General features: G+C 40.7%; 1 protein-coding gene across 1 annotated transcript in view; it reads right to left on the reverse strand.

Moving 5' to 3' along the window:
* The window catches only part of ryr2a (ryanodine receptor 2a (cardiac)), a 255585-nt gene that overhangs the window by 146407 nt on the left and 87651 nt on the right, over positions 1-21527 (reverse strand). Inside the window, exons 4-9 of the mRNA XM_050060332.1 lie at positions 13034-13108; positions 10390-10468; positions 6288-6400; positions 3885-3984; positions 2641-2737; positions 1040-1114 (exon numbers count right to left, since the gene is read on the reverse strand). Of these exons, the coding sequence (XP_049916289.1) occupies positions 1040-1114; positions 2641-2737; positions 3885-3984; positions 6288-6400; positions 10390-10468; positions 13034-13108 (539 nt within the window). The remainder of the gene's footprint in view (positions 1-1039; positions 1115-2640; positions 2738-3884; positions 3985-6287; positions 6401-10389; positions 10469-13033; positions 13109-21527) is intronic.

Below are 21527 nucleotides of genomic sequence, written 5' to 3' on the forward strand. Positions count from 1 at the left end.
CCGATGGCCGCCGTATTTGACAGGAATACATTACTGTCTGTGTCTGTGACCCCCGTTCAACCCACAACCGATGGAATTCGCTTTTCGTTTCTGCTGCTGGTTGAAATCTGTAGGCTGCTCGCACAGCGTGCTGAATGATTTAAGCCTATTTTGCTCGCTCAAAACTATTTTTAGTCGCAAATGCGAGTGCCGCGATGGGCGGATCGCCACACTGCCGACATTTTACTCCGCCGGTCACGGCACGCTGTTTGATTGCGTTATCAAAACACGCCGCTATTATTTGGCCTTGCTTTTAACTTATTCCACCGAATACCGAATGTGTGTTTTTTTGCAATATTCGGCCGAATATATTCGGTTACCGAATAGCTATTCGGTGCATCCCTACTAGCAAGTGACTGGGACACGCCCATGCACCGCACGCCTGGCGCTTTGCGCTTTAGACCATCTAAATAGGGCCCTAAGTCTCATCTTTGGACTGTGTTCAATTGAATATAGGTCAAGAAGGATTTGCAAATCATTACATTCTGTTTTTATTTATGTTTTACACAGCGTCACAACTTTTCTGAAATCAGAGTTGTACAAAAGCTTATTATCACTCCAGACTGACCTTCACTGGTTAAAATATGGCAACCATTCAGTCAACTTTGGCAACCAAGGAGCTGCTGCCTGGTTTCCAACCATGTCTTAAACTCAGGTCCTGATTCTGCTGTTACTTAGCAACTACTGAAGCCATTTAAAGGTTGTTGACGTGCACAATGTGAGTAAAAGTTGTCATGTTTTTAACAAGCGCTCTACCGTTCTGCTGTTCACAGTACAGTGAGGGCTACCAAACAATGCTGAACTCTTTACACTGTCAGGAATCACCAGCAGTGGCTTCAAGCAGCTTGACAGCAGACAAAAGAATAACAGCACTAACATAAAGTCACATTAAAACGTCTGTGTATATTGCATGTGTGTGGCGATTAGACTGTGTGGAGGTGCATGTCTGCTGGTGTATACATGCAAATCCATGTTTCCTGTATGTGTATGTTGTACTTACACAACCCGCAGTGTCTCCAACCTCCACAGGGACCTGGCATGACTGGATACTGCTCCCCCCTCATAGTGCACTGTCCTGGGGGGATAATGACATGATCACACTTTCATACAATTATGTACTCTCTCCACTCATACCATTGTGCATCCTATAACTCACTTCTCCCACTGCAACTCCAGATGCTTATGTATGTCTGAATATGCTACTACATGGATGACTCAGTACCAAAGCTCAGCAGACAGTCAGTCAGGAGAACACAGTCATTCTCATCGGCATTGTTAAACAACATGGCTGTCCCCTTTGGGAACATCTTAAAACTATAATTATTAATAGTCCTCCCTGTCTCAGTCACAGCAGAGAGCTCAGTCTGTAATGAGAGTTTCTACTTTCTCTCCCTGCAGGCTCTGGGAATTTCCTTTACAAAAGAGCTGAATACTGTGTGTCTAATGGTCTAAACTCCAGGGTGCAGGCAAGCCAAACTTCAGCAGAGGAAAAGGCAGAATGCAAAACTTTGACTGTAGAGGTGACTTTGACATTCATTTGAAACTGTAAAGTCCTGAGAAACTAACATTTCAATATGAAATGCTGAAATATTCTGTATGGCTATCTGTTTGTTAAAACTTTACTGAAACTGATATCCTACATCATCAGACCTTTTAAGTGAGCTGCTCTAAAATAAGACTACATAAAAATGAGTTTCATGAAGACGCTGCATGACAGGTCTATAAAGTCTGTGCTTCTATGCTGCGTTCCAGTCAAAGTCAGAGGTTGGGATTTCTCATTTGAAATTTACAACTCTTGACCTTCAACCATTCCAGGCGCACGAGACCAAATGTAAACAAAAAACATGATTCATCAAATTTGGAATATTGTCATATTTTCAATAACAGTGGGATATTAATGTGCATGTAAAGAGAGTCAGTGTCATACTTCTGGTTCCCTCATGCAAACACTGTTAGCTGCTGCAGCTCCCTCCACCAGCCCAACCTCCTCCTGTTGTGTTGACGTTTTTGGCATTGTGAAGTTGCTATGATCTAATGTTTATGTCAGTTCCATATTTATGGAAAAATCAGTGTTTTCTCAGTTGTATTTGGAAGAGCTTGATGCATTGTTTAGATTCTGTATATTTTGACAACCCCATCTCCTACGTCACAGCCAGTATGGACAGGTGGTACTATCATAGCACAGTCACAGATGTTCAACTTTATAAAGGCAGGTAGCCCAAACAGAGCCAGACTAAACAGTACAGTACATTTCAATCATGATCTGCTGGGAGAAGCATATGTGGCCCTACTGCAGTATGTCGTTTTTTCTGTCCAACACTTTGGTATTGAAGGATAATAAATTGTAGCCTCCAGGTTCTGGTACTGGGTCTCTTTATGAATGTATAACTAAATGACAGCAATTAAACAAGACATTTATTGACCCAGTGTACAACAGTTCCCCTGGTGACATGTGAATGTATATGTGTAATCTGATGTCTCAGCTGAAGCAGTGCAGGTAAACTACTTCATATAAAACCAGAGGAGATACATTTCGTTAAATAAATGACAACCTTCAGCTCATATGCTATCAGTCCAGTTGTAATTTTCAGCACACATTACCTCCTCTGCTCGTCCCCATGCTCTCCAGATGGAACAGTTAGACACTCGTCCATGTGACCGTGAAGGAGGCGCAGGACGTCCCCTCCTATCAGGAAACCTGCAGAAAAGAGAGCAGGAAGGGAGACATGGGAAATGACATTGGAGAAAGAAAGAGACATGGATCATACTACAGAGAAAAAGACAGATTTGCATCAAAGCACCAGAGTTAGTGAATTTAGAACTCATCTGAGTATTCTGATGAACCTGTCTGTGCTGACATGGGAGGAGGGCAGCAGTTTCAAACATAACATGGATTAGCACTGCTGAAACCCACCTGTTCAGATATGTAGAGACCAACAGAGCTGAAAATCAAGAACACCCGTGTCTTAAAATCATGTCACTCTAAGCATTTTGGGAATCGTGGTCCTGAACAGACAATGACAGGCAGCAACCGGAGAAAGTTGCAGCGTCCTACTTCCATGTAACATATTAAAACTGCAGGTTTTGACTCTGTGGTGTGTTCACACAGCTTACTAAAAAAAAAGACCTCAAAATTCAGACTGAAGACTTTTAATGGTGATGTGGATAAACACTGTTTTCCCACAATTTATTGCAAAAAGGAAACATAGGAGCTGCTTACATCTGCAAAACGGGAGATTGTGAATGGCAGTGAAACAGCTCCAGCATGACCAGGATATACTGTGATACATACTGTTTACAAGATTAATATTGCTGATATTTTGTACATATATTGGTTAGATTTTCTAGTGAAATATTATTTGTTTTCTTACATTTGTACCTTATTCTAATCATTGAAAATATGTATGAAGTTTTAATTGTATGCAATAAGAATCTAGTGATAGCGTGAAAAGTTTCTTGTTATAACAATGAACTATTTATCTTGTTAAGACATAAAATGTTCCCTGTTATAACAGGAAACTTTTTATATTATGACAAGATAAATATGAACATATAGAGCAGACTATGGGATTTGATGTAACATAAAATGTTTCACTGTATAATGTGATCACTTATCACATAATGTGAAACGATTTATGTTCTAAGGTTATAAAGATAAATTGTATATTGTTATAACAGTTAAAAACAAGTTCTTAAAGCTTGATTATTCACTGTACTACAAAGAAGCCACAATAACAGAATGTATAAAAACAAGAAGGTAAGATTGCAAAGAGCGCACCACAAGCTGCAAGCGAGAAAGAGAGACTGATGGAGAAGAGAAAACAGAAAAACATAGACAGGTGTACCTTGTGCTACTTCACTGCCAGAACAGATGGGAGCCACACTCCATAGTGTCTGCTGGAAGGCTGCATCTACATGGAGACTGCCATTACCGTAGGACAGATGCTGCAGGGACAGAGACATAAGAGCCAAATAAAAAAACAAATTACTGACGCACCAGACAAACACTATGGCTCTTCCTGAATCTGAGTCCAGGGGCCAGATGTATAAACAATGCATACACACAAAAACATGCATACGCCTTTATCCACACATTGACTGGTATTTATAGACGAGGAATATGAGGTGAGAATGTGTGTATCAAATATATAGATATTTCTTCATTCATTTATATTGAACTGCGGCTGTGGAAATGAGGCTTGTGCATATGCGTTAGTTGTGAATCTTCACAGACTTTTATGCATCTGGCTCAAGGATTTAGTGATTCAGAAAGGCAGGCCTGGTCTGGCCATCAGAAACACCAGAGAGTGCCGCATTGCTCCTAGTGCATCAGACCATGCAATTGGTCTGATACATTCAGTGAGTACGTGATCAGCAATGCTTATAGTCTTCTATTGTTTTGTATTCTATACGGTAGGTGATCCGAAGATGGACAGTCAGGAGAAAGAACGGAGAAATAGCTGAGTTAAACTGAGTCCAGCATATGCAATTGTATACAATGTTGCATGTAGTTAGCTAAACTGCCTGAGGTTTTTAAGGTTTTAGAGTACTAATAATCTTTGCAAGTGCATGCTGCAGATTATGCAATCAAGCCTACACTTGGATTAAAGTTACATGCAAAAGTTTGGGCAAAATTCTGCTTTCTGTGAGTAGTTAAGCAAGTAAAAGATGACCTGATCTCCAAAAGGCAAAATGTTACAGATGACACATTTCTTCATTATTAAGCAAGATTACTTTTCAATTTCAATCTTTTACAGTTTCAAAATAACAAAAAAGATAAAAGGCCTGAAGCAAAAGTTTAGGCATCCTGCATGGTTAGTACTTGGTAGTGCCCACTTTGGCAAGTATGGCAGTTTCTTCTTCTATTCTTAGGCTGCTTCGCATGCACTGCTCATTTGAGGTCTATCCACTGATTCTCAATGATGTTTAGGTCGGGGGACTGTGGGGGCCATGGCAAAACCTTCAGTCTGCACCTCTGGAGGTAGTCCATTGTGGATTTCAGGGTGTGTTTAGGATCATTGTCCTGTTATAGAAGCCATCCTCTCTGGATCTTCAGCTTTTTTAAAAATGGTGTGACGTTTGCTTCCAGAATTTGCTGGAATTTAACTGAATCCATTCTTCCCTCTACCTCTGAAATGTTCCCCGTGCCACTGGCTGCAACACAAGCTCAAATCATGATCGATCCACCCCCGTATTTAACAGTTAGACAGGAGGATTCTGCAATTCCTTTGCTCATTGTGTCCAAAAAGTTCTATTGTATCTTCATCAGTCCACAGGACTTGTTTCCAAAAAGCATCAGGCTTGTTCAGATGTTCCTTTGCAAACATCTGACGCTGAATTTTGTGGTGAGGACACAGAAAACATTTTCTTCTGATGACTCTTTCATGAGGGTCATGTTTGTACGGGTGTTTTCACTCTAAAATTGTGCAAAACACTTGCTTCAAATGTTAAAAAGCATGTTTCATCTTTAATTCATGCCTTTTGGAGATCAGTTCATCTATTATTCACTTAACTATTCACATTAAAAGAAATTTTGACCAGGGCTGCCTAAACTTTTGCATGCCAATGTAGCTGTAGCTGTGGCTACTTTTGTAAGTGGCCATCATAATGCTTTTTGTCTCTGTCATTAACATTAAACATTACTTGCAGCATTAAGAACAACATTATGTTGAGGCAGATATTTTTGGTTTTAGGCCTTCATCAGGGTCATCATGCAAGACTGTACAAAAATATTTTAATTAAGTGATTGTGGCAGAAACACCAGCAGCAACCCATGGAAAATTCACATTTACAGTATGGCTATAGTTGAGTTCAGCAGTGAACATACAGTTTTGAGCCACTCAAATTCCTGAATTGTTAGAGAGGAAAAGGAAGTTTGTAACGATGGATTTGGTCCATTAACAGAGGGTCAAAGAGAGGCTCTATGTGTTTCTCGAGTCTGGCATACTGTGATATCCAGCTACAGTTCATCCATTGGTGTATACATATATGTGAATATCCCATTGGTTGCTGTGTATGCATATATGATTAGTTGTCTCCAACTTGTTTTTCATCACACTTGACTAAGTTTTGTTCATTTTACTTCATGGTCTGACAGTGTTACTAAGAAGGAATAAAGATTAAGGAATTAAGGAAAGAAACAGTTAAAGGGAAGGAAGAAAGAATAAAGAAACAAAGACACAAAGAGAAAGTGGTAGTAGGATTTAAGTAGTAGCAATCTCATATTCTCACACACAGCTGCTACTAACCAGATATCTTTCAGAGGAGACGCTGACCAGGATGAGATCATCTCCCACTCTAACCTTCTCCCCCTCTGACCGCTGTTTTGATGCTGGATGGATGGTCCACCAGCATGCCTCGCCTACACACACACACACACACACACACACACACACACACAAAGTAAGCAATATTCCTTTAATAGTACCTATCACCTCAGCCTGTGTACCACTTTGGTAGCCTACATTTGTCTTGCAGCTGTTCTGCTTGTACTGTAATTTTGCACCATCTTTACAGAAGCAGGTCAAGAACAAGAACAGGGCAGACAGTGTACTTTGCACTGGCTTATTGTTCTGACTTTGTTCCAAAGTGTAAACTACAGTGGAGAAGCAGCAGGTCAGCAGTCAGACTGTCAGTTTGATCAGCCCACTCTCAGAGGAAAAAAACAACCACATGGGTCCACCCTGCAAGCAGCTTATTATGATTCATAATTATGTTTATTGCAAGGTAACGCCTTCTAGTGAACATGGTAATTACTACAGAAGCAGGGGAGGAAGTGATGTGACATAGCAAAAAAGGGGACAAAGTCTGAGTTATGGTATAAATATCGAAGAAGCCCTTATAGGGAGGGATTGAGGGGTGGTGGATGGGTCAAACAAACATAGGACTTTTACACCGGAGACACATGTTCTAATAACTACACAGCCTAGTAGGCTAGTATGTTTAGAATGAGACACTAGCAAAATATGTTACGTTTGTCATGTGACATATGTCACATTACGTTTCTTACAAAAGTAGTTTCCTAAAGTTTTTCCTAAACCTGACCAGCTAGTTTTGTTGCCTACACCTAACTGCATAGTTTTGTTACCTTAACATAATCGCATAGTTTTGTTGCCTTAACCTAACCAGGTAGCTTTGCTGCCTAACCCTAATCATGTAGTTTTGTTGCCTAAGCCTGACCACATAGTTTTGTTGCCTAAACCTAATCAGGTAGTTTTGTTGCCTAAACCTAAGCAGGTTGTTCTATTGCCTAATCCTAAGCAGGTAGTTTTGTTGCCTAAACCTGACCAGGTAGTTTTGTTGCCTAAACCTAATCAGGTAGTTTTGTTGCCTAAACCTGACCAGGTAGTTTTGTTGCCTAAACCTAAGGAGGTTGTTTTATTAACTAAACATAACCATGGAGTTTTGTTGCCTGAACCGAACCAGGTAGTTTTTGAGTTGAAGTGTGACCGTTTCATGATGTTAAGGACATGTTTAAAACTGCAACTGTTAGAATTGTAATATATGTTGTTTTAAGGCCAGTCACATAAGTTGTTTTAGAAGACAGTAGAAATGAATCTACTCTGTTGTTTAGGTATGGGAGAGCATTGGTTTGAAACAGACAGAAACAACCTGACAGTTCCTAACACTGACAACAGCAGATCAGAGTTTTAGTGCAGAGATGATGAACACAGCGCTGCTTGAGATATCAAACTGGGCCAACTTGGAGCCATTCCACAAAGAGGCCCTAAGCTAATGTAACTTATGGTTCAATGTCCCTGGGTCCAATCTGAGTTAGCTTGATTTACAGTTTTTCTCAATTGCTTACACACTATTACCAGACTTATGAACTAAATATCCTAATGCATAATGCCATCTCCCAACAGACACACCCATTTCCCTAAACTGTTACCAGTATTGAGCTGTTTACACACATGATTCAAATTAGTTTAACTTTTAGTGCAAAACCGTACACACAAATCTCCTTAATTATCATTGCCTGCACCTTGTGTTCATTCAGAAAGCACAAGCATTCGATATTGTTCACTCAGTCAGCAAAGGCTGAACCCAATTAGCACACAATTACCTGATTGAAAACACTAGGAGACAAAAAATGGCCTTTTGCATGGCCTGACAATGAGGGAGGCTGGGCAACGAGTGCAGCCAAACCTTAGCCGCTTCACTGTTGCCTCCATCATACGGACCTTCAGGCAGGAAAATAGGTAAGTGTTTTATGTACATACTGCTCTCTACTGTACTCTACTTTAGATTGCTGTACCCTGAGCTCTTACAGTACTGTACAGCATGTATATATGTTTTGTAGCTGTTTGCTCTATCATTCTGTATGCATCTCAGTTACAGTATGTAATGTGGAATTACTGTAGGCTCCCATTTTGTTACAATAAAATGATGGTTTACAGTTACAGTATCCCATCCCACTTCTGTTTTTGCAGAACTGAGAGACGACCACCTGGTGGAGGCAGGAGAAGGCTGGTGTCCGACGAGCAAGAGAGGGAAATGGTCAACATGGTCATTGCCAACAATGCAATTCGCCTTTGAGAGATTCAACAGCGGGTCGTTGAGGATCAACAAGTCTTTCGAGGAATTGATGCCATTAGTATCTCAACAATTGATCGTATTCTGAAAAGAAACCGCCTGCGAATGAAACAGGCATATCGTGTCCCTTTTGAAAGAAACTCTGACAGAGTGAAAGACCAGCGACAGGAGTATGTGCAGGTATGGGTTACCATACTATATGAAGTATTTCAGTATGTTACAATATCTGTATTGTAACTGTACAGCACAGCTGTCTATACTGTAGAACGAACTACATATATGATGGCCTACCATTTGCACCCTCTATCTTCCTACCAGCATATTCCCCCTTCCTCAACCCCATAGAGGAGTTTTTTTCGGCATGGCGGTGGAAGGTGTATGACAGAGGCCCCTACGTTCATGCTCACCTTCTCCAGGCCATGGAGGAGGCAAGTTTTTTCCCCCGCTGCCTGGCAAGGGCCAATATAGCATGTGATGTGGATGAGGTTCTCTGGCCTGACCCAGACCAGAGACGCGATGCTGTACAAGAGTGAAATATTTTCTGTATTTGCCATTTTATTTTGCCATTTTCTGTATTTATATTTTTGTGTAAATATGTTTTTCTTCTTTTTTTCCTCCCTTATGAATAAAAAAAGTAAAAACATTTGTCTATTGTGTTTATCATTTAAAGAGGTTTTGTGGGGGAGAACCAGAAGCAACATTATTTATTTTAGGTTTTTGTGGCAGTGTTATGAATTGATCTCTGCAGTGTCTAAGACTATGTTGTAGTGTGTGTGTTTTTCTGGACTATTGTGTGATGTGTAAAGGCAAAGTTTGGTTTTGACCTGGAAATTTGACGTTTGGGGAGTTGAGTGTGTGTTTTGGATTTGTGTTTAGAGTTTTGAGGAATGGAGCTTAGTTTCGAGAAATGTGTCTAAGCAATCGAGAAAAACTGTAATTGCCATCTGACATGGTCTTTATTTTTCCAGTTCTTTGGGGCAAACTAGTATCATTTTTTTAACCCCTTACCTTTTTCTGTTTTTTTTCCCTTAGAGGAGCAATGTGTACTACTGTAGGATATAGAGGTATATACTGGCAAGACTGGAATATAACATTTATGTTTTAATGAGTATATAATCACCTGAAACTAAGAATTGTTGTGTGTTTTCGTAGGCTTAGAATGAGCCTTTCATATCTACATAGGGAGCAGGTCCTCTTCCGTTCAGTCCGCATGTTGGGCTACTATGTTTCTACAGTAGCCAAGAACGGACAAACCAAATTCAGGGACTATGGAGGGCCTTTTGCTTTTGATGCCACTAGATGCCACTAAATCTTACACACTGATCGTTTACAGAGCTTTACAGTTGGAAAAATGATCTTACCCTAACTCCTGAAAGAAGTGGAAACGCTCCACTATGTTCACCAGCTAGTCTCTGACTGTGTCTGTCTGCTGTTTGCTGCTGTGCAGGTAGTGTACAATGGGCTTTAAGAGCTTTTTTTCCTTGAAACAGCTGCCTTCTGCTGCTGAAAACAGTGTTGATGGGAGCTGTGAGACTGAACTAAAACAGTAAAGGTCTGGGCTGTCATACCAAAACCCTGAAAGCTACTTAAAAAGTTCTGTAGAGATGAGGGGAACTGCAGAGTTGGTAATAATTCTCTGTGGGTTTTTCACTTCAAGTAACACACTGCACATAATCTTTCTATTAACAAATGTTTAGTGCAGCTTTAAGATACAGTTCAGCAAATCTGACTACACAGCAGAAGTTTATTAATAACTGGGGGTTTTTAATATTAACAAAATTCAAACACAGTGATAGCAATGTGTTTGACTCCTACCTGTGGTATCTTCCTGCAGTCCAACATCAAAAGCCAGTTTGTCTGTGGATGAGCGGGAGGTGGACAGACAGCACAGGTACTAAACAGAGAAACAGAATCCATTCATCAATCCATCTGATCAACTATAACATCCACCAGCTACAGTAGCAGAGTTCTCCAGAGCACCAGACGATTGGATTGATTTGTCTTGTCTGGAGAGTGTATGTGTGTGATTCTCTACCCCTGTTCTAGTTATAATTACAGTCTCAGTAACACACTGTTTTTCAGTTTACTCATTAGTACCGTCATAGTGTAAGTCTAACCCAGAGAGATACAATGTCTGGGTCTGAAATTTTATACTAACATACTATTTAGTTTGCCAAAACAGTATGTGAGAGTTTTTTGTGTGTCTGAAACCTTAGTATGAGACAACAGAACGTGAATTGCATGCTATTTTTTAGGGATGCACCAAATATTCGGTAACCGAATATATTCGGCCGAATATTGCAAAAAAACACACATTCGGTATTCGGTGGAATAAGTTAAAAGCAAGGCCAAATAATAGCGGCGTGTTTTGATAACGCAATCAAACGGCGTGCCGTGACGGGCGGATTAAAATGTAGGCAGTGTGGCGATCCGCCCGTCACCGCACTCGCATTTGCAACTAAAAATAGTTTTGAGCGAGCAAAATAGGCTTAAATCATTCAGCACGCTGTGCGAGCAGCCTACAGATTTCAACCAGCAGCAGAAACGAAAGGCGAATCCCACCGATTGTGGGTTGAACGGGGGTCACAGACACAGACAGTAATGCATTCCTGTCAAATACGGCGGCCATCGGCTTACCGGCGACGGACAAGTCGGCTCCAATAATTTCGTCTTCTTGGCGTGTGGACTGCCCAGAAGTACCTGAACAGCCGAGCCAGCCGAACACAGGTATGTGACGTGTCAGGGGAGAAACGAGCCGTTCACGGCCCACAAACCTTACCGCACTTTAGGGACTGTTCGTTACTTATGAAGGGACTTGTCAGGGGAGGAGGGTGGCTGGTTGATTCTTATTTTATTTAATTTATTTATTTTATTTTGATCCCCCCTATGTTCATCATTCATTGATGCTGTTTTTGAAGTATGAAGTAGTCAATAAGTAATTTATTCCATTGAAATATCATTGATGTATTATAGAAAAGTGATTTATCTTTTTATAAATGACAAAAGGCACATCTGCCTCATTTTCGCTGTGGTACCATGATACTACTCAGAACCATGATATTTTCATTGGTATCGCACAGTGGGATCCAATTTTGGTACCGTGACAACACTAATCTGGAGGGGCTTCATCTGAAAAAACTAATGAAAAACTAAACAACGATATTCGGTATTTGGTACTCGGTATTCGGCCAAGCGTTTAATATTATTCGGCTTCGGCTTCGGCCACAAATTTTCATTTCGGTGCATCCCTACTATTTTTGATGAAATATTTACCAGCTGCAACAACTTCACAATGGCTGGTATTGTTTTCACCCCATGAATCTGTGTGTGTCATCCTGGTGAAATGTGGTCCTGGTGACACCAACTGTAGCGAGAACTACCACATTAGAAGTTTTGAGTACTTTGGGTCTTTGGCCGGTGTTTATGATTGTTTATCAACCCATTTTCAAGGCAATAATGTCACAACTGTGCAAGATGAAGTCATGAAACTTTACAGCTGTGTAGTTGAGATTAGAATAAAGGCTAAATTCATTTATGGGTGTGGTCCTGGGGAACGGGGGTAGGAAGAAGGGTAGGGGTCATTGCCCCTCCCACTTTACCCCCTGGCCCACATTAGTTTTTAGTCATGGATTGCTGTGTTGCAGCTGGAGTGCATCTCAGTCTCTAGATTTTAAATCATTTTTAAATTGCTGGTAGCACTGATATTGGCACAGGCTAATATGATTTTCCATTCAACCGGCAAGGAGGCTCTCAGGGAGTGATGTGGTAATTATAGCTTAGCACATCCAAAAAGATACAAACTACTATTTATTCCCACAGAAGTATGTTGAACGATAATACATATATTGGGTGGTTGGTATGCAATTTTGGATGCAGTGAGTATGTCTTGCACAGAAAGAAGTGTTTATCAGTTCAGTTTGCAGTTAAAGTTCTGTGGACAGTTCTGGGGTTCTGTTTAATTATTTAAATGATTCATTTAAAACAATTATATGCATTTCAATTATTCTGTCTTTGCTAGTCTGCTGTCATAAAGCATATTTAATAGTTCATATACAGTGAACTACATGTATTTAACAATGTCACCCCACAAACACCAGTACCCTTCAGACTGTAAAAACTTGGTAGGAATTCAGAATCATTTGAGTAATAAATCATTTAATGTTACTGATATCAATGATAATCTTAAATCAAATAATTTGATAGCTGGATTTTTAGGATCTTCTCTTACAAAAACACTTAAAGAACCACCTGTAATTTAGCAATTGCATAAATGTTATTTATGGAGCAAATATACCATTAACCATCACTCCCTGGAATATTATTCCTGTCAGTATGAGGTAGGTCCTATCAGGTATATTTTACTTACCTGTTAAACATGTCTGAATGTTCCCTTAATTATTTTAGTTATAACTGTTATTGTGGTGTGTGTGTGTGTGTGTGTGTGTGCGTGTTTACTGACCATTCCACTGTAGGAGTGTCGCAGCAGGACGGCATGTCCGTACAGTAAGGTGCGATGGCCGCCACCCTGGGCCGTCTGACAGAGAGACATGGACAAGAGCAAGAGAGGAAAAACAGCAGAGTTACAAAATACAGAAAGTCAACGAGAAAGTGAAAACAGCTAAACAAAGATATCAAGAAACAGTACAGACAGAGAGGTCAACAAACGGATGTAGACAGAAGAGAGAGGGAGAGGCCAGCTGGATCATTCCATTCTACAAGAATGCTTCTCATCTGTAAAGTTGTAGGGGGAAATTTTGCCCAAAAGTCTGTTCACTACAGTTTAATAAAGCACATAAGCTTAACTGTAATGTCATCCATCTATCACTTCATCAAAGTAGTCACGGCACTCTGTGAGGAGGTTCAGATGTCAGTATATCACTGTCATAATAACATCCTGAGCTGATAGTATAATTACCATCATCAGGGCTGTCTAATGAAATAATAATCAGGATATGATTTGGGCCTTCACAGTTAATTAAACCTGATCGGGTGCACTATTGATGCTTTGTGTTTAGAGTGCTTCCTCTGGTGCATCAAATCAAATGCTCCCCATTCACAGGTAAACTGTCTGACCAATAGCAAGCTGTTTGATTCCCAAACAGCTGCATTTTACCACTTGAAAAACCTGCAAAAGTAATAAAAAATGTGTAAATACTTTTGATTATGTTGCATGCTTCATGTGCAGGTACTATAACTGACCTTTGTGTGATAAGATTTGCGTATTGTACATCTGGTGGAGATGTGATCTCTAGGTTTATAGGTTTTAGGGATCGACCGATATGGTTTTTTTCAGAGCCAATGCCGATGCCGATTATTATGAAACAGAGATACCAATAGCTGATATTTACAACCGATATATGTCTGCTGTAAAAATCATAGTTGACACAGAATTAAAAAAAACAAAACAAAAAAAAAAAAACCACTGACAAAGCACTACATTCAATTTGGCATATATTTGTTCTGAGAACTTTTCCAATGAAACAGTACAGGAAGCTGCCAGTAGCACTTTGAAAAGAAAAAAAAGTTCATTTATATACCTATCATATAGTTTTAGAAGAAGAATATGCAGACTTGCAGTAGTGCGCAATGACATGGTTAAAGTTTAATAGAGCACAGGAAACATGTCTGTAAGTACAAATGTATTGCTTTGAGTTTATTTGCTTATGTTATGTAGAGTTGCTCACTTGCACTTTATTGTTTGTCATTGTAATGCCGTTGTGGCGCCGATGCTAATTTCTGATAGCACGTCTATGAAGATTTCCATTATATAGCATTATGCTAGCGGACCATGCGCTAATTATTTTTCCACATTTGTGGCACTAATGCCAGCTATACTTTGAGTTTACTTCTGTCTTCTAGCTCCAGAACATGTTCACTTGATGACGATTGGCCTACATCTTTTTTTTTGTTTGCCGTGGCTCACAGAGCAGTCTGCTTCTCCTCCAAGTCTGTGGCGCTGCATGTAGAAGCTTCAGTGTTGATTGGCTATCACTTGTGCCATGTAATCAATCAGTGTAACCAATCAGTGGGGACTGTTACACAGCCAAGAGTGGGGACTTCAGGCATAGGGACGGCTGCATCAGAGCCAAAAGAGCGCATTTTAAAATAAATGTATTTTATCAGTGAAAAAAACGGCCGATGCCGATTATCATAAACATGCTGAATATCTGCCGATGTTATCGGCCATGCCGATAATTGGTCGATCCCTAATAGGTTTATTAGATTCAGTGTAAAGATCAAGGATGTTAAGTAGTGATATAAAATGTGGAGTAAAACTCTTGTTTCAATGACAAATTGTTATTGATGCTCAATAACACTGATTTCAATGTTAAAGGAATACTTCACCCTCAAAATGATCATTTGTATATTAATTACTCACCATGTGTGTGAATTTGTGAAAAAAGCTTTGTTTTTATAGCATGCCTCCAATGTGCACAAGGAATCCAAAAACTAAGAAAAGACTTGATGAATTGAAGAAATGGGGAGCTGCCTTTAACAACAGCAAAACATTCATTCATTTTCCGTAACAGCTTATCCTGCTGGGGTTAGTGGGGGAGCTGGAGCCTATCTCAGCTGACACTGGATGACAGGTGTGGTACACCCTGGACAGGTCGCCAGACTATCACAGGGCTAATACATAAAGACAGACAACCATACATGCTCACATTCACACCTATGGACAACTTAGAGTCACCAATTAACCTGCACATTTTTGGACAGTGGGAGGAAACTGGAGTCCCCGGAGGAAACCCAGGCTGACACAGGGAGAACATGCAGCCTCCGCACAGAAGGGATTCCCCTCCCTGGATTCAAACAAGAAACCCTCTTGCTGTGAGATGACAATGCTAACCACTGTGCCATGCCGCTATATCAAAACATCTTTTTCCAAACTCTCACACAACTTGAGCAGTATAACCCAAGTCTAATTAATCCAGTCGTATGCTAAGTGTGTACTTCCCCAACACATGCATTTTCGCTAAGGTGTTACAACTTTAAAGTCCAGTGTGTAAGATTTAGGAGAATCTTGTGGCATCTAGCTGTGAGGACTGCAGACTGCAACCAGCTGAAACCTCTCCCTGTTGTTCCTTCAGTATTTATTGTTCAGCAGGTTTTTACCATGAGCCAAATTATCTGCAGACGTCTCTTCCACTCCAAAAGCAATAGACCAGGTGAATAATACTGGTAAAAGCACCAAAAAAGCAGTTTAATATTACAAATCAGTGTTTCCTCTACCTTGTTTGACATATCACAGATAGGCTGCTAGCCCAACACCTGCAAATGTGTGCTCACCTATTTTTCTCTGATAACTTCTCTCTCCTCTCTCTCCTCCTTTCACACTAATACTGACCTATCAAATAATGACCAAAAAGCCAAAAAAATAATCTTAGAAAAAAAAACCTTTAACCAATAAATGGGTAAGCATGCAGGCAAGCACATATTCGAACTTTGCTTGTACATACAATTGAGTTGCCCTGGTGCACTACTTGTCAATGTAACTGTTTATGTGTAAGCCGTTTAAATATTACAGCTTTAACCATGATGTATATGTTTGGAAAGTACTGACCAAATGACTGGATAAATAAGATTTGGATTATACTGCACACGTTTTATGAGAGATTGCAAACAGATGTTTTGATATAGTTTTGTTGTCTTAAATCCAAACCCTACGTACTTCAGTCCATCAAGAATTTTGAAATGTTTTTGGATTTTTCATTCACAATAGAGGCATATCAAAAAAAAAAAAAAAAAAAAAAATGCTCTTCATGAATTTAATATAACATGGGCTGAGTAACTGAGCACAATAATTACAGTTATTTTTGTCACTGTTCAATGAACTAGATAATGCCAGTAATACATTAAACCAGTGCTAGTGTTCCTCAAAAAAAGACAATGCTATCTATAAACCCTTTTGCTTCTGGTTCCGTCTAATCTGCTGAACATTTCTCAGAACTCCACAGTGCTGCAAATCTACACAGTGACAGTAAAGTCTTTGATAGCAGCAGGACTCTGCAGCACCAAGAGACTGTGCCATGTAACTGGAGTCTTGCTTTCTGACTGACATTTATCTTCTTAGCAGAAGGAGTTCCTACACAACCAACATATGCCTGTGTCTGCTGGTCTTGTACTGTCTCCTGGTGCACTGCAGTCATCCTGGCCTGCTCCTGGTGAACACAGTGCAGCACAAGCCTCACAGAGCAGAGCTGCTTCACTTTCACACACACTAATGGATGTGTGTAAACAGCAGTTATGGGATGCAGACTTGCAGAGTAAAAGCTTAATTAAAAATACTTGATGGTGAACAAACTTGTGTTAGACATGTCAAAGCAACAGTAGATACGACAAAAGAACACATTTTTGTTTCAACATATTCCTTAATATTTGCTTGTGCTCTGACTGAAAAGCAACATGGTGGAAGTTTGTACAGTGTTTTTGAGGCCTGCAGCAAATTTGTGACCAATTTTTACACTGGAACCAAAAAATTCACAAGTCATTAACATCAGAAGTTAGAAAGACAATCTATCCTTTCAGCATGTACAAACAAGTAAAAGGCTTTTGAGGAGACACTGATCCAGAAATACCAACAACAATACCTCACATGAAAACCATCAAGAGACATGCACAAAGACCTGCTCTGCTCTCAAGGGTGGTCATTCACAACAGCTATAATACTTATATAATACTTTGTATGGAGAGTCTTAGTGTTGGTGATAAATACCTGTTAAATACCTGTTTCATGATTTATAAAGAGAAACCAGATTAACATAGTGTGTTCATGGTGTTTACAAATGCATTGTCCAATCTATAAACAAATATCAAACAATTTGAACTAATGTAAATATTTATTAATTCTATCTCTCTCTCTCTCTCTCTCTCTCTCTCTCTATCTATCTATCTATCTATCTATCTATCTATCTATCTATCTATCTATCTATCTATCTATCTATCTATCCATCCATCCATCCATACATCCATACATACATATATATATATATATACATATATATACATGCAGACAGCATGTTGTATGTTCTGTCGTGGGGGCTGCCCTCCATCCATCTATCCATTTTCATCCACTTATCTGGGGCTGGGTCGTGGGGGCAGCAGGCCAAGCAAAGCACCCAAGACGTCCCTTTTCCCAGCAATGCTTTCCAGCTCCTCCTGGAGGACCCCAAGGCGTTTCTAGGCTAGATGAGTTATGGAGTCTCTCCAGCGTGCTCTGGGTCTGCCCCGGGGCCTCCTACCAGTGGGACATGCCCGGAACACCTCTAACAGGAGGCGCCCAGGAGGCATCCTGATCAGATGCCCAAACCACCTCAACTGACCCCTTTCGACACAAAGGAGCAACGGCTCTACTCGGACCTCCCTGCGGATGTCCGAGCTCCTTAACCTATCTCTAAGGCTAAGCCCAGCCACCCGGAGGAAACTCATTTGTATCCATGATCTCATTCTTTCGTATCCAAAGCTCATGACCATAGGTGAGGGTTGGGATGTAGATAGATGGGTATATCGAAAGTTTCTCTCTCTGGCTCAGCTCCTTCTTCACCACAATAGTCCACCCCAGTCCATGCTGGGGGTTACAGTGTGATGAAGCCAACAGAACCACATCATCTGCAAAAAGCACAGATGCAATTCTGAGGTCCCCAAACTGGACCTCTTCCTCCCCCTGGCTGCACGTTGAGATCCTGTCCATGAATATCACAAATAGGATCGGTGACAAGGGGCAACCCTGGTGGAGGCCAACACCCACCGAAAACGTGTTTGACTTTGCGCCGAGTATGCAGACACAGCTCTCCCTTTGGCCCCAGGATACCAGTGACCCCGGTATCCCGTAATCCTGCAGTCGCCCCAACAAGACTCTCTGAGGGACACAGTCGTAAGCCTTCTCCACGTCCACAAAACACATGTAGACTGGATGGGCAAACTCCTACGACCCCTCCAGCAGCCCTGTAAGGTTAAAGAGCTGGTCCACTGTTTCACGGCCAGGACGGAATCCATACTGCTCCTCCGAATCCATACTGCTCCTCCTGAATCCAAGGTTCAACATGGGTGGGAGCCTCCTTTCCAGCACCCTGGAGTAAACTTTTCCAGCGAGGCTGAGCAGTGTAATACCCCGATAGTTGGAGCACACCCTCTGGTCCCCTTTTTTAAATTAGGGACCACCACCTCGATCTGCCACTCTGCAGACACTGTATCTGACCTCCACGTGTCACTGGAAAGGCGTGTCAGCCAAGACAGCCCAACGAGGGAGGCTGGGAGAAATATCAGACATCCAGCTTTTTTAGTGTATGCATGTGAAATTTCAAAGTGGAAAAGTATTTGTAAAAATGTTTTACATTTGTTCAAATTAATTGGTATATGTCAATTGGACAATGCATTTGTGAACATTACATATTGCATACAAGGCATCATACACATCCACAAATCTCTTCTTTATTTGTAGACCATGAAACATGCATTTGACATCAATACTGAGACTAAATTATTGTTATTCCTTCGCTTTATGCGTAATCAAACACTACATAATGCAGCCTAGTTTGTTTAAAGGGTCCTGAGGCCTTTCCAGCCGCGCCAGTTTGTTGTGTTCTGATGTTCCTGTGCTGTGTGCTCTCCTTTGCTGAGTCATGCATTTGGAGTTTGTTGATGAGGGAAGAGAAGGATCTGTTTCTATGGTTCTGTCTGCCACTCCAAAACAGAGGGAACAGCTCAGTTTTTGGCCATCCTAACTGGAACTTTTTCTCCAGAGGAATCGTCTGTTCATATAATTCTCTTTGGCTCTCAGCAGGGACTGCCTTTGGTTCTGGCCTCATGGTAGGATGATGACGCTGTGGCTAAAAATAAATCAACATTTTGGAAAATTTGCTTATGTCATTAAAGTTAGATGAGAGGGTCAATACCACTTGGATGACTGGGTGCTACACATGGAGCTACAGCCAGCAGTCCATTAACTTATCTTAGCATGAAAACTAGAAGCAGGGGACTGAGTGCAGTGAGTCTGTGGAGTCTTGTCATCAACTTGAGGTTGCTGAGCAACCATCGCAGACTCCGGGAAGTCATTGCGCCGAGCCCAGAAAAATCAAGCCAAAAGACTACAACTTGTTTTTACATTTTTGTTTTGGTATGAATTAAACCAACTTGTTTATACTGGGCTTGTTGAATGTTTTTACATTTTTTTCACCCACGGATAGAGCCAGGCTAGCTGTTTCACCAAACTTCCTGTCTTTATGCAAAGCTAACAATCTCCTGGCTCTAGCCTCATATTTAGCATACAGACAACTGAAAGAAAGTGAAAATATTAGATTAAATCTTATATTATATATTATGTCCAAATTTTCCCTTTAAAATAATAATTTCAGCCTATAGGCAGATCTCTTTTAAGTTAATAAAACCACTGCTAATATATTTTTTGTGTGCTCCAGGCTGCAGGCTTTTAAGAGCAGATCTGACGGGTGTCACAAACGGAACATTTCTGATTTAATACTTGATTTTTGTGTTGTATGAGTAAACCAGTGCCAGTGGCAGGGCTCATGTGCTCATCACAGGGAGCAGCAGAGAGACTGATAATAGAAAGATCACACTGCACTAAACAGGCGAGTCCATGTGTAAGGCCACAGTTAGTTCAGACAGAGTGCCTGTGGTTCACATGTCTGTAATAACAGCAGGACAGCCCAGTGTCTGTGATTATTTCAGACGTGTCTGTAATAAAAATTACTTTAATCAACTTCAGCACATAATTTTTACACCAAAGATAAAACTGGTAGATTTCTGCACACTGACATCTGTGCAGTGTTTCACTGTATTTTCAGCTTTCAGCCTAGTAGACCTTCATCAGAACATACATGAGGCAACAACTGTATGCTCTGATGAAGGTCTAATGGGCCAAAAGCTCATCAGTAAAGTTAAACACTGCATAGATGTAAGTGTGCGGAGATCTTTTCTACCTGGACTGATGTTTCCAACACCTACCCAAGACTATGCTGGGTGGAGCGGTGGTTGTCCTGCATACACCAAACTAAAATAGCACTACCATCAACAGGCCTGATTACAGTAGAAAATCAGCCCTGTTGCCAGAAGAAAATGTTGTCATCTTGTACATTTCTGCAAATCACAGATATATTACATTTGCACATTTTGTATGTACCATATCAATGTTTCCAAAGTGTCATAGTATATGAGCTGACTTTGTTATTGGGAGGTGGAGAGGAAGGTGGATCTTGTAACACCTAAGGAAGATGCCTGCCAAGCTGCAGACCACTGTTCAAGGCCACCAAACAATAAAATCAGTTGTGATTTTGCTTTGCCAACAAAATGTGGGCGTTTTGTAGTGACCAACTGTAGTACCCCCTGGCAGGATAGTGCTACGAAAATCGGTTGTCTTTTACAAAGATATCGCTGCATTTCCTGCCATGATTGTACCCCCAATACTGGTTATTTTAAAACCAAACATGATTGTTTTTGGGCTCAAATCTAACTACATGTTAACCACAGTGTTGTTGAAATATAAAGTTTCAATGTATCTGCTATATACACTCACCAGCCACTTTATTAGGTACTCCTTGCTAGTACCAGCTCAGACTCCCTTTTGCCTTCAGAACTGCCTTAATTCTTCATGGTATAGATTTAACAAGGTGCTTCCGAGATTCTGGTCTATACTGACATGATAGCATCACGCAGTTGCTGCAGATTTGTTGGAGGCACATCCATGATGTGAATCTCCCGTGACACCACATCCCAAAGATGATCTATTGGTTTGAGATCTGGTGACTGTGGAGATCATCGGAGCACAGTGATCTCATTGTCATGTTCATGAAACCAGTTTGAGATTATTTAAGCTTTGTTACATGTCTTGTTTTCCTGCTGGAAGTAGCCAGAAGATGGGTACACTGTGGTCATAAAGGGATAGACACAGTCAGCAACAATACTCAGGTAGACTGTAGCATTTACACAATGCTCAG

This window comes from Epinephelus moara, chromosome 13, assembly GCF_006386435.1.
Source record: "Epinephelus moara isolate mb chromosome 13, YSFRI_EMoa_1.0, whole genome shotgun sequence".
Classification (NCBI taxonomy): Eukaryota; Metazoa; Chordata; class Actinopteri; order Perciformes; family Serranidae; genus Epinephelus; species Epinephelus moara.